This window comes from Oncorhynchus tshawytscha, linkage group LG22, assembly GCF_018296145.1.
Source record: "Oncorhynchus tshawytscha isolate Ot180627B linkage group LG22, Otsh_v2.0, whole genome shotgun sequence".
NCBI lineage: Eukaryota > Metazoa > Chordata > Actinopteri > Salmoniformes > Salmonidae > Oncorhynchus > Oncorhynchus tshawytscha.
Genome location: NC_056450.1, coordinates 7,959,458 through 7,975,623, shown reverse-complemented (window position 1 = coordinate 7,975,623; position 16,166 = coordinate 7,959,458). Strand labels below are relative to the sequence as shown.

Below are 16,166 nucleotides of genomic sequence, written 5' to 3'. Positions count from 1 at the left end.
AAGATCTGCCTTTCCTAAACTTTTCTGTGCTACGAGATTATCGTTGTGTGGTTGTTTGACCTTTGACTTTAATCCAATAATAGAGGGTCTCTTCTTCCCTTTACAGGTTCTGAGCTGAGTAAACACACACACACAAAATACCTGTATTAATTTGTAACTAACGAAGATTAAAGCACCCAGAACCAAATCTCTCTTCACTCAGGCTCCAAATGGAGCCTGAGCCTCAGATGGTTGTTTGACCCCTCCTCTGGAAGGAAACAAACAACTGTGTTTGAGGCGCTTTTGATATATAAGCTTTAACCCTGTGTGAGTGAGTGAGTGAGTGTGTGTGTGTGTGTGTGTGTGTGTGTGGTGTGTGTGTGTGTGTGTGTGTGTGTGTGTGTGTGTGTGTGTGTGTGTGTGCGCACGTTCATTAGTCAGTATGATTGTGCGTGTGTGAGCATTAGTCCCTCTGTCTGTGTCTGGACAGGACATAAATACTAAGGAGAATCCCCAGGGGTCCAGACTGCCTGCTGTTCTAAGAAGACACTTTAAATCACTCCGACATCCCTAACAATTGTCACATAGCAACCTTTTACTGCGGTAAAGCGGCCCTAAGCAACCTTTCACTGCTGTAAAGCGGACCTCAATGCGGTTCCATCCACTGACTGGTCAGAACCGGTCATTCCTGGACAGGTTACTTCTGCTACACTAGACTCTGTAGGCTAGACTAGCTTCATCCCCTTGCTGGCTGGCTCATTCCAAACACGCACGCACACATGCACACAGATACCAACCAACTGCACACAGACACTCTCTGACACAAATACATTCCCAAAACACACACAGGGTGGATTTGGGCTGAGCTGGATTGGGTTAGGCCAGTCTGGGCTCAGTGGGCTGACAGGACTGGAGAGGGTTGGGGTGGGTTTGTGTGGGTTCCTGCCCCAGCCCAGACCGCCCCAGACCAGTTAGTTGTGCTGTCGGTGCAGGATTTTTGTTCCCGCCTGACAGGCACCCACTGTTAATAACTCCCTGGATCACTCTGTATACTCACTCTGACAGACAACGAGAGAGACAAAGAGAGGGGGGGGGGGAGTGGCATACACACACGCGCAATTACACGCACACAGACACACCGATGAACGTTCTTAGCTAATGAATGTGGTAAATTAGAGCTGAAAGCTGAAATGTTAGCCTGGGGGATATATAGAGTTGCCCTTTTAGCAGGGAATTTGTGAGGTGAAGGGTGAGGAAGGAGGAGTGAAATGAGGGAGAGGAAAGAAGAGCCGCTGTGACTGAGACAGTGTCCGCACTGTGAACTTCCCTCACCCATTCTCTCTTTCAAGGTGCATTAGCAGAGCTAATCCCTGTTTCTGGAGGGATTCTCTGTGTGGGTGTGAGGACAGGACCTCACTTAGAGTGTGTCTCATGTACAACATGCATAATGTGTGTATGTTTGCTGCTGTGTATACATGTTATTGTGTCAACTACCTCACAAGTATCTTCATCATCAACACCTGTCCTTTACGTAACAGAGTTAACAGGACCAGGGAGCAGCAGGGAGGAAATGCAGGCCATGAGATATAGTGATTGTATTATCTGTGCCAGTGGATCCATCTGTGTGTGACCAGACAAGGATGTGTGTTTGTGCGTGTGTTAGGTTAGTATTAGCCACACGGCCACTCTCTGGGAGTGATGCCATGTTAATCCTCTTTTTGGCTCATCAGTTTCTAACTCCGTCATTCTACCTCTTATTATCCCTCCATCTCCCATGCTTTCTCCTTCCATACCCTTCTCCATCCCTCCCTCCCACCCATGCCCTCCTTCCATCCCGCTCTCCCTCCCTCCCTCCCTCTCTCAACAGTTTTCATAAGTTGGAATAGGCCTACAGTGGGATAAAAAAAAAACACTGCTTTCATTACTTGAGATAAGGGACAAAGCAGAATACGTACAATACCAGTGCAGGTTTCCTTCTCTGGTGGTCCAATAAACATGACCAGAGGACTTGCTGTGGGGACGTGCTGCGTTCCAATTCATCCCAAAGGTGTTGAGGTCAGGGCTCTGTGCAGGCCAGTCAGAGCCCAGTCAAGTTCTTCCACACCGATCTCAACAAACCATTTCTGTATGGACCTTGCTTTGTGCACGGGGACATTGTCATGCTGAAACAGGAAAGGGCCTTCCCCAAACTCCATTGAACGCGTTTCCACTTCTCCAGAGTCCAATTGCGGCAAGCTTTACAACACTCCAGCCAACACTTGGCATTGCGCATGATGATCTTAGGCTTGTGTGCAGATGCTCAGCAATGGAAACCTATTTCATGAAGCTCCCGACGAACAGTTATTGTGCTTTCAGAGGCAGTTTGGAACTCGGTAGTGAGTGCTGCAACTGAGGACAGACGGTTTTTACCCGCTACGCGCTTCAGCAATAGGCGGTCCTGTTTTGTGAGCTTGTGTAGCCTACCACTTCGCGGCTGAGCCGTTGTTGCTCCTAGACGTTTCCACTTCACAATGACAGCACTTACAGTTGACTGGGGCAGCTCTAGCAGGGCAGAAATTTGACAAACTGACTTGTTCAAAAGGTGGCATCCTATGATGGTGACACGTTGAAAGTCGCTGAGCTCTTCAGTACAGACCATTCTACTTCCAATGTTTCAGTCTATGGAGACTGCATGGCTGTGTGCATGATTTTATACACCTGCCAAATCCACTAAGTTGAAGGGGTGTCCACAGAGGTTGACCGATTAATTAGGGACGATTTCAAATTGTCATAACAATCGGTAATCTGCCTTTTTGGACATCGATTATGACCGATTACATTGCAATCCACGAGAAAACTGTGTGGCAGCCACGAGTGCAGCGTCAAAAGGAGCCAAGGTAAGTTGCTAGCATTATACTTATCTTGTAAAAAAAACAATTTTCACATAATCACTAGTTAACTACACATGGTTGATGATATTACGAGGTTAACTAGTTTGTCCTGCGTTGCATATAATCAATGCAGTGCCTGTTAATTTATCATCGAATCACAACCTACTTAAACTTTGCCAAACGGGTGATGATTTAACATAAGCGCATTTGTGAAAAAAAAGCACATTTGTTGCACAAATGTACCCAACCATAAACATCAATGCCTTTCTTAAAATCAATACAGGGAAGTATATATTTTTTAAACCTGCATAATTTAGTTAAAATAAATGCATGTCAGCAGGCAATATTAACTAGGGAAATTGGGTCACTTCTCTTGCGTTCAGTGCAAGCAGAGTCATGGTATATGCAACAGTTTGGGCCGCCTGGCACGTTGCGAACTGTGTTTCTTCCTAACAAAGACCGTAATTAATTTTCCAGAATTTTACGTAATTATGACATAACATTGAAGGTTATGTAATGTAAACAGCAATATTTAGACTTAGGGTTTCCACCCATTCGACAAAAAACGGAATGGTTCCGTATTTCATTGAAAGAACAAACATTTTGTTTTCTAAATTATAGTTTTCGGATTTGACCATATTAATGACCAAAGGCTCGTATTTCTGTGTGTTTATTATATTTAAGTCTATGACTTGATATTTGATAGAGCAGTCTGACTGAGCGGTGGTAGGCAGCAGCAGGCTCGTAAGCATTCATTGAAACAGCACTTTACTGCGTTTGCGAGCAGCTCTTAGCAATGCTTGAAGCACAGCGCTGTTTATGACTTCAAGCCTATCAACTCCCAATATGCATTACTAAAGTGCCTATAACAACATCCAATAGTCAAAGGTATATGAAATACAAATGGTATAGAGAGAAATAGTCGACACGTCATAATTCCTATTACTACAACATAAAACTTCTTAACTGGTAATATTGAAGAACTGGGAATATTGAACCACCAGCTTTCATGTGTTCTCATGTTCTGAGCAAGGAAGTTAAACGTTAGCTTTTTTTACATGGTGCATATCGCACTTTTACTTTCTTCTCTAACACCGTATTTTTGCATTATTTAAACCAAATTGAACACGTTTCATTATTTATTTGAGACCAAATAGATTTTATGTATTATATTAAGTGAAAATAAAAGGGTTCATTGTTCATTCAGTATTGTTGTAATTGTCATTATTTCAAAATATATATATATTTTTAAAAAATCGTCCGATTAATCGGTATCGGCTTTTTTTGGTCCTCCAATAATCTGTATCGGCGTTGAAAAATCATAATCGGTTAACCTCTAGTCCACATACCATGTCGTGTGTAGGCTATGCCATATGTATTAGCTAATATGCATTTTCAGCTGTCGTTTTTAAACCTCCATTTTAGCATACGTGACACACACAAAAATCTGTCTAACTACATGCTTTGATTTGTGTTTCTATGCAAATAATATCATTTAACATTTCTTTAAGCCTGCAGCTAGTTAATTGAAATGAGATAATCATGCCAAAACATGATTCAAAGTTGCAGGGGCACAACATTGGTTATAGAAGTTGATGGGACATGTCCCGTCCCCCATCCCCAGGGAAAGTTGCGCCCCTGCAAAATTGAATTCGCTGAGACACAGCTAATGAAACACTAGCTTCCTGTGCAGGCACATTGACGTTTACAGTATTAGCTGGCCCAGGCTAGTCAACATTTGCTAGCTTTCAATAAATTGGCTAAATGGTCAATGAAGTTACTTCTTCATATGATCAAGACCATTCGTATTGCATGCTGCATAATTCAAGTTCACTCAAACAGATATTTATCTTATTTCAGTCTTTGGGAGCGAATGTTAGTTCTTCTTGACACACAGACAGCAGATCAGAGGCTGTTTACATCTTAGAAGCAGGCCATTGGCTGCCTTTATCAAAAGGGGTATGTACGGGAGTTCTGATTGGTTCCAAGTTCAGCAGTTTGCACATTTGCTTGAGCTAGACAGTGTTGAAATATAGTTTTTCTGATGGTGAATTGAAGGTGCCAACATATTTTACAGCAGAATATTTCTTTGTCAATTTTAAAATCAGCTCCTCGCTCGACATCGATCAACTACCTTGTCTTCGGCGTCGGCCCACCACCTTATGGTAACACACCCAGCTAGCACATATAATATATGTGTATTTCGCCCACGGAGACGGAAGATCGTACCTGTGCCCACCCTTCCTACTGTCTCCCCTGCTCATCTATCTTTATGTTTACTTCAAAACTGACTGAATGAAGCAAAAAAACATATATATTTTAAAAAGCAATGCTCTAAAACAGGGACAGAGCTGAAAGGTGCAGGAGAGCAATTGAGGTGGTTAGTCCTACAAACAGTGCTTTAAAACAGGGTTAGGGTAAATTCCATTTCAATTCAGGGAATGAACAAAAAAATGCAATTTTCCTCATTGCTTTTCAATGAAGAAAATGGAAATTGAATGGACCCCACCTACACTCTGGCTCGAAGACAATGTATCCCAAATGACAATCTATCCCCTATGGACCCTGGTCAAAAGTAGTGCCCTACACAGGGAGCCATTTGGGATACATTTGACAAGCAGACACAGAGATTGGACACGGCTGCTGTTTAGCATTAGCTACAAAAGATTAGCTCCAAAGCCAACACACGACTGACCAGCGTAAACTAGCCTACTAGCCTTTTCACACAAAGACACCAAACAAGTTAGCTGCCGAATCACACAGCTTCTCTTTTGTGTCTGTGAACAGTATATAGTGAGAAGTTTATTTTCTTGTCTCCCGCCGGTTGAGCCAAGCCATTTGACGTCGTTGGTTGTTGCTCCCTGTTGCTTGACAGCGTCATTAAATCACAAGCTGCTCCGCCGTGTAAAGGGTTCAGCCTTGCTCAGGTGAGAGTATAATCCCACTTTTAGCTCATCACCCCTTCAGTGCCAACAAACGACAGTTAACAGAGTCCGAGTCCCCTACGGAAATGGTCATTCTCAAGGCTACAGTTCCTCTTTCACTACATAGAAAGAATGTGTACCAGTAGGCCTGTTCACCTTATCCTTCATCTCAATCTCTTGGGGAGGTTGGTTCTCATTAGGGCTATTGTTCCTCTTTCTCTACCTGTACACACACACACACCTGTCAGGAAGTTACCGTGACAATGGATTTTTTTTACAGTGTAGGTAGGGCCCTGTTCAAAAGTAGTGCACTGTGTAGGGAATAGGGTGCCATTTTGGGATGTAGAGTGTACCTACTCTACTCAACCATTATTTATATGTTTCCAGGGTACATTTGCCCCATTTTTTTCTCCCATTGCTTCTGTCATTCAACCCAACCTGAGTGCAACAAAACGTTCATATTCTTTCTCTCTTGTATTTCCTTCCCCTCTTCTCACCCCTATCTCTGTCTATGTCTCCAGTGTGCTGCAGTGAGTCTCAAGCTTCATCCCAAACTGCACCGTATTCCCCATTCCATGCACCAGTTTTGACCAGGGCACAGAGCTCTGCTCAAAAATAAGGCCCTAGTCAAAATTAGTGGACTATGTAGGGAAAAGGGTGCCATTGGGGATGAACCGGTCTCCAATGTGCTGTAGTGAGTCAGTCTCACAGTCTGAATAGCAAACAGACAACAGGCTGAGATTTTCCCAGGGAGGAGAGAGAAGAGAAGCTCCAGGGAAGACTTCAAATGACTGTTGCATTATGTGAGTCAAGCAACTCTGTGTCAGTGTGTAACTCGATGCAAAACTAATAACTATATATTTTTCCAATAGCCCAGTGAAAACAACACAATATATTGTTACCATTATCATCCCCAGGATGTTTGGAAAGGTGGGGGGATATGTCCCCCTTGGGAAGCTTGATCATTTTGTCTTTTTAAAACACCTGTAACAGCCATTTTCTGCAATCAAGAACCTATGACACAACTATAGAGATCCTATATATTATTATAATGGTTCTGTGTGTAATTCTATGGATAGAACTAGTACCATGACCTACATAGAGTAATGTACAGTATTCTCACCTGTAGTTCGCACCAGGCCACCTCCACCCAGGTCTCAGTGTCCAGGCCTTTGTAAACAGTCTTGAAGGCACCCCTCCCCAGCTCAATGTCAAACTTCAGAAACCTCCCCCCCGGCGAGGTGGCCACGGCCTTCATCTCTGCCTCCTCCTCCTGCTCCCTGTCTCGCTCCTTCCCCGTCTGGGGTGGGGCGGAAGAGGGGGCGTCCTTGGCCCCGGGGTCCTGGGTGGAGCTGAGGCTGGATGGGTCGTGGTCGGCCGTGTCATGTCCCAGGGCTGCAGAGGTGGCGGTAGCGGCCTGGGCGCTACCGAGGGTGATGACTGAGTCCAGGTGGGGGGCGGAGTGGGAGACAACTGGGGGATCCGCTACCACATCGTCCTCCTCACAGATCTCCACACTCTTCCTGAAGAAACGCTTCTCTCTCCTAAGTCTCGGCCCGTGACCCCCTGACCTTGAAGCCGCTGCAGTCGCAGCCGGGGACGAGGGTGTGGAGAGAGACATGGGTCTAACCGCCAGGGGCTCCACTTCCTTACTGTCCCTGGTCTCTCCGGGCCCTCCACCCCTTCCACCGCCACCTCCTGTCTCCCCTCCCTCTGCGGTTCTCCTCTCTTGGGTCTGGGAGGAGGGGAAGTCTGAGGGGGTGCTGTGCGTCCTCTCCCTCCTGCTGCTCTCCTGGTCCGTCTCCTCCTCCCGTGCGCCAACAGGTTTCTCCGAAGAGTCCTCCGTCCCTGTGGGTTCCCCAGGGTCCGTCGCCATGGGGATGCGCCGCCTCCTCCTCCCCGTCCTCTCCTCCGACCCTTTGGTTCTCCTTCAGTCCCCGTCTCTCCTCTCTTTTGTGGTCCTCTTCTTACCCACCTTCTAGGTTCTCTGGCTGCTGTTCTTCCAGTGTTTCTGGTGACTACGAGACTGGGCCCTGCCACTAGATTAGACTCCCTCCTTCTCTCTTCTCTCTTTTCTTTAGTCTTTACAGAGGTAACGGATAAGCAGCACAGTGCTTCTTTTCTCCACCCGACCAACACTAACTTTCGATCCTTACTTTCCTTCTCTCCATCTCCTAAAGTACATAGCCTTTCCCCTGCACTTTCTGAGGGTACCTCAATAAAGCTTCACCTCAGCCAACCTATATACACACAAACACAGGCCAAGGAAAGTCTTTCAAGTCTCTGGGAGAGAGGGAAGTTAGTGTCCCTTTCCCTCCTTTTCTGGATAAATCCCTCCTTCAAAGTGTAAAAGGTGAATCTCCTCAGGTAAATTCTGTGAAGAAAACAAACAAATAAAAACACATTAATATTCAGCAGGCTAGTGAGAGTGAGATGTGAATAACTTTCCACTGTAAAAGTCATATTCGTGCATATTTAAAGTGTTAACTTCCAAGAATAACAACAGTTTGACTTTGACATTTGAGAATGTTTTAGTTTGATGTTCTGCTCAGAGGACACACACACACACACACACACAACAGAACAGTTTCAGAGGCACAGAGAGGGCAGGCCTGAGAGGATTCTGAAGAATCAATAAATTATTTTTTACTGGGACTCTATACTCATTTCCACAATCAATACTGACTGTCAAAGGATGCTTGGTCAGTGTCTAAAATCATACCAAATCCGATGTTCATTAAAATGGGGAAATGTTCATACAAGCCTTGAAGGAAATGGTTCCATCATTTTGAATGTAACCAAATCCTAATTGCACACTTTAAATACTGCCTGGTTAACACCAATTTATGGTGTTATTCCCATGCATTTCCCCAGTGTCTATTCCACCTCAAGTGTTGATTGCCTTTTTTGCAAGGGACTGGAACAGGGCATTTCTTTGCAATGCATTTTTTTAAATTCCTGCCGTTTGTGTTGTATCCAGCCAAACTTGATCTTTTAAAAATCACAGAAAGCCTTTATTTCGCAGCCAGCCGAAACCGAGATAAAGGTCCACTCAGTTTCAACCATCATAAGCCTGCTGAAGAAATTCTCTAGTAATTGGATACTGGCTAATACTTCATGTTGGACGAAATTGTCAAAGATGGCATTATTCCCAGTGTTTGTGGGTAAATGATGAAGACCGTAAGGTGATTAATTATGCTAATTAGATAGCGTAAGCACAGGCCATGCCACAAGTCTCCCAAGTATGGTTAGACTTTAGATGTTTATGGCCTACTCTGAGAAAAAAAATCAAAAACCTTGATGACAGCCTAACCTCTGTTAAGGGCTAGAGTAGCATTGCTGATTCAACTAAGGAAATGGATTGCAGTTTCCTACAGCCCAGCACCCCCTATAAAGTGTTGCGCAATGACTCCGTAAACTATTTCAACTAAGAAATCTTTAATTGAAGACGATCATGCCCAGCTTTGCTTTGCGTTAATCAGCTTGCCAATCGGAAGTTTATGAGTGTGTTGCAACTGTAGTTGTGTTCAGTGAAGACCATTAAATCAATATAGTGGTGCTAGATCCTATTGTGATGATAAACAAAACTGGATAGATGAGGCGGTATTATGGAGCATTTCTGCATGAGTCATTCATGAGCAGAGGGGGATAAACTGCATCACAAATGGCACCCTATTCCCTATATATGACCCTGGTCAAATGAGCTCTGGCCAAATGCAGTGCACTATAAAGGGAATAGGGTGCTACTTCGGACACAGCCCTAATCAAATTGAACTGGAGTGAACGCCAAAGATCGGCACAATGGGGGTAATATATGTAGAGTACACACATTCATCATAATCATTATCGTCAGCACAGCAACACTGCCCAGGCAGTTAGTAAGGCATGTCATTTCGTGCCCGCCAATATACTTCATTAATTTATTCAATGACAGTCAGTAGGGCTGGCTAAGTGAATTTGAATTGCCCATCAATGGTGTCCACTTCCACCAGACAGACAGTGAGTGAAACTGATCAGACGGGATCTCCACTACTAACACACAACCTTTTATAGAAGGGTAATAGATTACCACACACACAGATGGAGGATCTTAATTTGATCTCTTTTATTGCTGAGAATTTTCCTGCAAAGCAAGAAATACAGATTAACTTTGTGATTTACATAAATTCACTTAAAACCCACACTAACACGAATTACATTAACACAAATGCACTTTTCGTATAGCCTACTTTTGGCCAGCTAATAGCCTAATCACCAATCAAGCAACATTATGTACTAAATGTTCAAATGCTGTTGCTGCAGGATTTTTATTTTGCTGTGCCAATATAGGTCGAATTAAGATTAGGGTCATTTTGGGGAATATTCAGAGGTGAAAACTTTCCGCAGGAATATATGGGAATTAACAGGCATATCTGAAAATTAATGGAAATAAATCAATTGATATTAATACCATTTAAATGTAGATGTTTTTTGCATTGGATATATTTACCAGATCATATGAAGAAAGAAACCAACCTTTTACCTTATCATAAGTAGACATAATTGCAAATGAATAAATCCTTCCAATAGAAATTTAAAAAAAAAAATTGTTACGAATTTAACTTTAATTAAATGAGTTGACTCTTCACATGGGATAATTTCACTGAACAAAAAAATAAAGGGAATATTGCATGATCCATCACATCTCCCAAAAACATTTTCAACAAACACTTCTGTAAAGTGATAGTCTAGAAACTAAAGCTTTGGTTGTCTTCCATGTCTTCTCCCTGGGCCTCCTCAATGTCCACCTCTTGAACATAAGACTTTGAGGCCTCATCTTCACTGTCACTTTCCAACCTTGTTGAGGATGGTTCGTTGTCATGCTCAAAATGCCTCAAATTTGCCCAGATGGCCACCCATTTTTAAACCCTTGTATTGGTCAGCCTGTTGCGTGCTTTGGTGTGTGCGTTCCCAAACAAGGACCAGTTGCGCTCTGAGGCGGCTGATGTTGGTGGGATTTGGAGGATGATGGAGGCAACAGGGGAAAGAGCCTCAGATCCACAAAGTCCCTTCCACCAGGTGGCTGATGAGATATGTTGGCACGACTGCCATATTGCATCTCCATCCCAAAACCCTTGCTTGGAAGTGTACTTTACCAGACTGCGAAGAACCTTGTCCTCATCCAGGCCAAGGTGGCGAGACACTGTAGTGATGAGACTATAGGCCTTGTTGATCTCTGCACCAGACAGGGTGCTCTTGCCAGCATACTTGGGGTCAAACATGTACGCTGTGGTGGGTATGGGCTTCAGGCAGAAGTCTTCACGCTTTTTGATGCATTTCAGAACTGCTTTTTCCTCTGCTTGGCGCAACAGTGAAGTGGGCAGGGCAGTATGGATTTCTTCTCTTACATCTGCAAGCAGAGTCTGAACATCAGACAGGATGGCATTCTCTCCCTCAATCCATGCAATGGCTACTGCTATAGGTTTCTTCAGGAGTTTCAGACTGCTTATCACTCTCTCCCAAAATACATCATCCAGGAGGATCCTCTTGATGGAGCTGCCCATATCAGCAGACTGGTGATGATCACCCCAACGGGTGATGCTGGGCAGCTTCAATGTGGTGCTCTTATTCTTCTCATTTTGCTTGGTGAGGTAAGATTGCTGCTATAACTTTATGACCCCATACCTAACCATTCCCTTGGCTCGCTTGTAGAGTTTATCCATTGTTTTCAGTGCCATGGTGTCCTTGAGGAGCAGATTCAATGCATGAGCAGCACAGCCAATGGGTGTGATGTGAGGGTAGGAATCCTCCACTTTAGAACAAGCAGCCATCATGTTCACAGCATTGTCTGTCACCAGTGCAAATACCTTCTGCGGTCCAAGGTCATTGATGACTGCCTTCAGCTCATCTGCAATGTAGAGACAGGTGTGTCTGTTGTCCCTTGTGTCTATGCGCTTGTAGAATACTGGTTGAGATGTAGTTAATTATTCCTTGTCCACGAACATTCGACCACCCATCAGAAATGATTGCAATACAGTCTGCTTTCTCTAGGATTTGCTTGACCTTCACTTGAACTCTGTTGAACTCTGCATCCAGCAAATGAGTAGATAAAGCATGTGTGGTTGGAGGGATGTATGCTGGGTGAAGAACATTCAGAAATTTCTTCCAATACACATTGTCTGTGAGCATCAGAGGTGAACCAGTTGCATACACAGCCTCGAGAAAGACATTCATCAGCATTTCTCTGACTACGTTCCTCCATTGATTCAAAGACACTTCTGATTCAAGGAAGACCATGAGTTGTTTCTATCGATAAGGTGTCTGATTCCTCATTTTCCCCTTGAATAGAAGTAGAGGGACTTTTGTCAGAGGTTGCTTGTTGTGAGTGCTGAGGGAACTTTATGCACTTGGCCAGATGATTCTGCATCTTTGTTGCATTCTTCACATATGATTTCGCACAGTATTTGCAAATGTACACAGCGTTTCCTTCTACATTAGCTGCAGTGAAATGTCTCCACACATCATATAGTACCGGTGGCATTTTCCTATAAAGATTAGGAAAAAATTATTTAAAAAAAAAAGAATACAATTCCATGTACAGATAAATAGTTCTCATTAGTGTGCAAGATCTTGAAAATCAGCTGTACATGTGATGGATGAATGCACTGTGCATGCAGAGGGTTGCAATTCTATTGAATTGGGGATAGTTTAACCAAAATATGCCACAAGACCTAGAATTGCCTTGTGTATCTCACAAAAAAAAGGTTCACTGTTATGAGCTAACTTTTTTGATGAATTTAAGAAAAAGTCCACAAATCCCGGAATTTTACCGGAAAGTTTCCGACCCTTTGCAACCCTAATTAAGATCCTACATCTGTACATACACACACACGCACAACCATTTGAATTGCTGTAATAATTCACTCTCTGTCTGTGTGTGGGTGTGTGGTTTCCCTTGCAGAAAAATCTCTGTCACTCTGTCTCTAGGTGTCAGGTATTTTCCGACCCTGTCATAGCAGCCAATAATCTGTAAACTCTTAACGGTGTCTGTCAACTTGTTTTTGTAGCTACTCTATTACACAGTAATAGCCTAATACATTTTACAAATATACAGTACTGTTCATAAAGAAAATTGTCAGGGCAAAATCTCAACTTTTTACATGATAAATGGGCAATGTGCTAAGTAAGCCTAGTTATTGATCACTCTTGAGCTCTAAAATGTAGCTGAAATATTCTCAAAAGAAAACAATAGGCTTCCAGAATTTACACAGTTTAAAACTGAATCGAGCCCAACACTGACACTAAAGAAGCGATCCACTGTTAAATTAAGTTATCAATAACTAAAGAAATGTTGAGGGAAGTGAGGAAGTGAAAAGTGTAAGACCTGTAGTAAATGAATGAGTCTGTCCAGGAGTGTGTGCAGGTGTAGGTACATGTAAGGAGGTAAGCTATTCAGGACTCCAGTTAGCCTACACTGATATTCATGTGCAACGGGACACAGCTACAGTATGGTGCTAAAGACTCTTGTCAACCACCACCCCTGTATAGTGTTACATAACAGCTTGTTCAGAACAGTCAGTTGTGATGACTTGTTCATTTGAATAGCCTACATATGGCATTGGGAGGCTACCTATCTTGTTCAGAAAGAAAAGTATTTTAAAAAGGTATCTAAGTAGTCACATGCACCAGTCAGCTCTCTCTGTAGTTGCAATTTACCAGGGGAAGAGGTTACAAAGTAAGTTTTTTAAAAACGTAATTGTAACGTTGTTATACCCCAACATTTAAAATGTCAACGTTTACTCACCACATGGGGACTAACAGAAGCTCATTACAACCATATGTCTCCTTCATATCCTATCACAATTACTCAACATCCAGTCAAGCATGTCCTCTCTGAGAATCAGAATCCACAATATCAATACCTGTCACTCAAATGAGTGATACAATAGTACAAAGGTGGGAGGAGATACTAGAATAACTGCTAGGATCATCATGAAGGGAGGGGAGACCCTAGACTAACTGCTAGGATCATCATGAAGAGAGGAGACCCTAGACTAACTGCTAGGGACACCTTGAAGGGAGGAGAGACCCTAGACTATCTGCTAGGATCATCATGAAGGGAGGGGAGACCCTAGACTAACTGCTAGGGACACCATGAAGGGAGGAGACCCTAGACTAACTGCTAGGGACACCATGAAGGGAGGAGACCCTAGACTAACTGCTAGGGACACCATGAAGGGAGGAGAGACCCTAGACTAACTGCTAGGGACACCCTAGACTAACTGCTAGGGACACCATGAAGGGAGGAGAGACCCTAGACTAACTGCTAGGGACACCATGAAGGGAGGAGAGACCCTAGACTAACTGCTAGGGACACCATGAAGGGAGGAGAGACCCTAGACTAACTGCTAGGGACACCATGAAGGGAGGAGAGACTCATGACTAACTGCTAAGGACACCATGATGGGAGGAGAGACTCTAGACTAACTGCTAGTGCCACCATGAAGGGAGGAGAGACCCTAGACTAACTGCTAGTGGACACCATGAAGGGAGGAGACCCTAGACTAACAGCTAGGGACACCATGAAGGGAGGAGACCCTAGACTAACAGCTAGGGACACCATGAAGGGAGGAGACCCTAGACTAACAGCTAGGGACACCATGAAGGGAGGAGACCCTAGACTAACAGCTAGGGACACCATGAAGGGAGGAGACCCTAGACTAACTGCTAGGGACACCATGAAGGGAGGAGACCCTAGACTAACTGCTAGGGACACCATGAAGGGAGGAGACCCTAGACTAACAGCTAGGGACACCATGAAGGGAGGAGACCCTAGACTAACAGCTAGGGACACCATGAAGGGAGGAGACCCTAGACTAAGTGCCAGGGACACCATGAAGGTAGGAGAACGAGAAAGAATTCCAGTTCAGTTACATTCCAGAAGCAGGCAAAGACATCTACTAAGACCTATACGGTACAGTAATAAGCCCTACTGCAAGGCAAGAACCGCCATCTGACTAAAGAATAGAACTCCAGTGTGCAGCATGAGGATTGAGACAAAGATGAAAGGTATAGGCCCTTTTTCTATATAGCGCACAAAAGCCATTATTGTTGTGGAAACATGCCATTGGACTACTCTGTCTAATGGCTGTCTAGTCAAGTAAGTATCTACTAGCCTAATGGGAGCGAGACAGTAATATTCTTCCAAACCTCTTAACTGACGTATTCCCCTCACATTACAGTTCTTACCCGAGCCGTATCGTGGAAAGGTAAGGTAAGTCCAACATCTGATTGTGGTCTTCGTCTTTATCAATAGATCTAAGTTTAAACTAGGAAACGGAACCAATGTGGTTGTGGTGATCCCCAGACGTATTATGTAAGTCTATGGGACATACATTAGCCTTGTTCTAGTTCTGTTTGTGCTCTCCTGCCAACTTCTATGGTAATTTGCAAGACAGCACAAACAGAACTAGGACCAGGTTAGACAGACATACCAAGAGACCACAGACAGTGGGGACAAACATACTATATAAGTGAGTCTATGAATCAGACAGACATGGATTGGTAAGGCCTCAGCATGAAATGGGCGGCGCAGGAGACAAAACAACAGAAAGGGAAGTTCCCCTTTAAACAACAGCTTATTTCCAAGTGTTCCGTAATGTAAGGAGTTCCTATGTAATGACCGCCACATCCACATACCGGACAGTTATCACAGTGCATCAAACACATTCACACAGCCCATCCCTCTTTCTCTCACACACAAACACACCCACAAATATGCACGTACACACACAGACGTGTGTAACGTACACTCACGCACATACAGGCATGTGCGCACACACACACACACACACACACACACACACAAACATGTCCCCTTAAAAAATATATATATAAAAAATGAATGTCAAAAGGAATTTCCTGACACCTGGCAAATGACCGCCTATGTAGGCAGAAAATGTTAAACCACCACGGCACTGTCCCAAAAAGCACCCTATTCACTATATAGTGCACTACTTTTGACCAGAGCCCTGACAAAAACTAGCGTTTGGCACCCTATTCCCTGTAAAGTGCAAATGTTTTGACCAGGTCCCTGGTCAATAATGTGCCTAGGGATCTGGTCAAAAGTAGTGCACTATATAGGGAATAGGTGCCATTTGAGACAACTCCTGTGTTTTTGTGTGAAGGCACATGTTTGCAATCACATGTCAATACTGGTCTGAATCCCAACCATTCAGCCTTGCAGTAATGCAGTTACATCAACTAGGCTTACGTGTAATGAGATGTGAACATTCAATACATGCTGTATTCTGCCTCCCTGTCCCTCCAGGCCCTTTACGGAGCATATCGGTATGTACACCTGCAGTCGTGCTAATAACAAGGCCTAATAGTTTTTTGAAATGCACAGCAAAAA

The 16,166-nt window shown here is 43.8% G+C and overlaps 1 protein-coding gene across 1 annotated transcript in view; it reads right to left on the bottom strand.

Moving 5' to 3' along the window:
- The window catches only part of si:dkey-151g10.3 (serine/threonine-protein kinase WNK2), a 75,581-nt gene that overhangs the window by 51,125 nt on the left and 8,290 nt on the right, over positions 1–16,166 (bottom strand). Inside the window, 1 exon segment of the mRNA XM_024383905.2 lies at positions 6,897–8,147. Coding sequence (XP_024239673.2) covers positions 6,897–7,649 — 753 coding nt within the window. The 5' untranslated portion in view covers positions 7,650–8,147.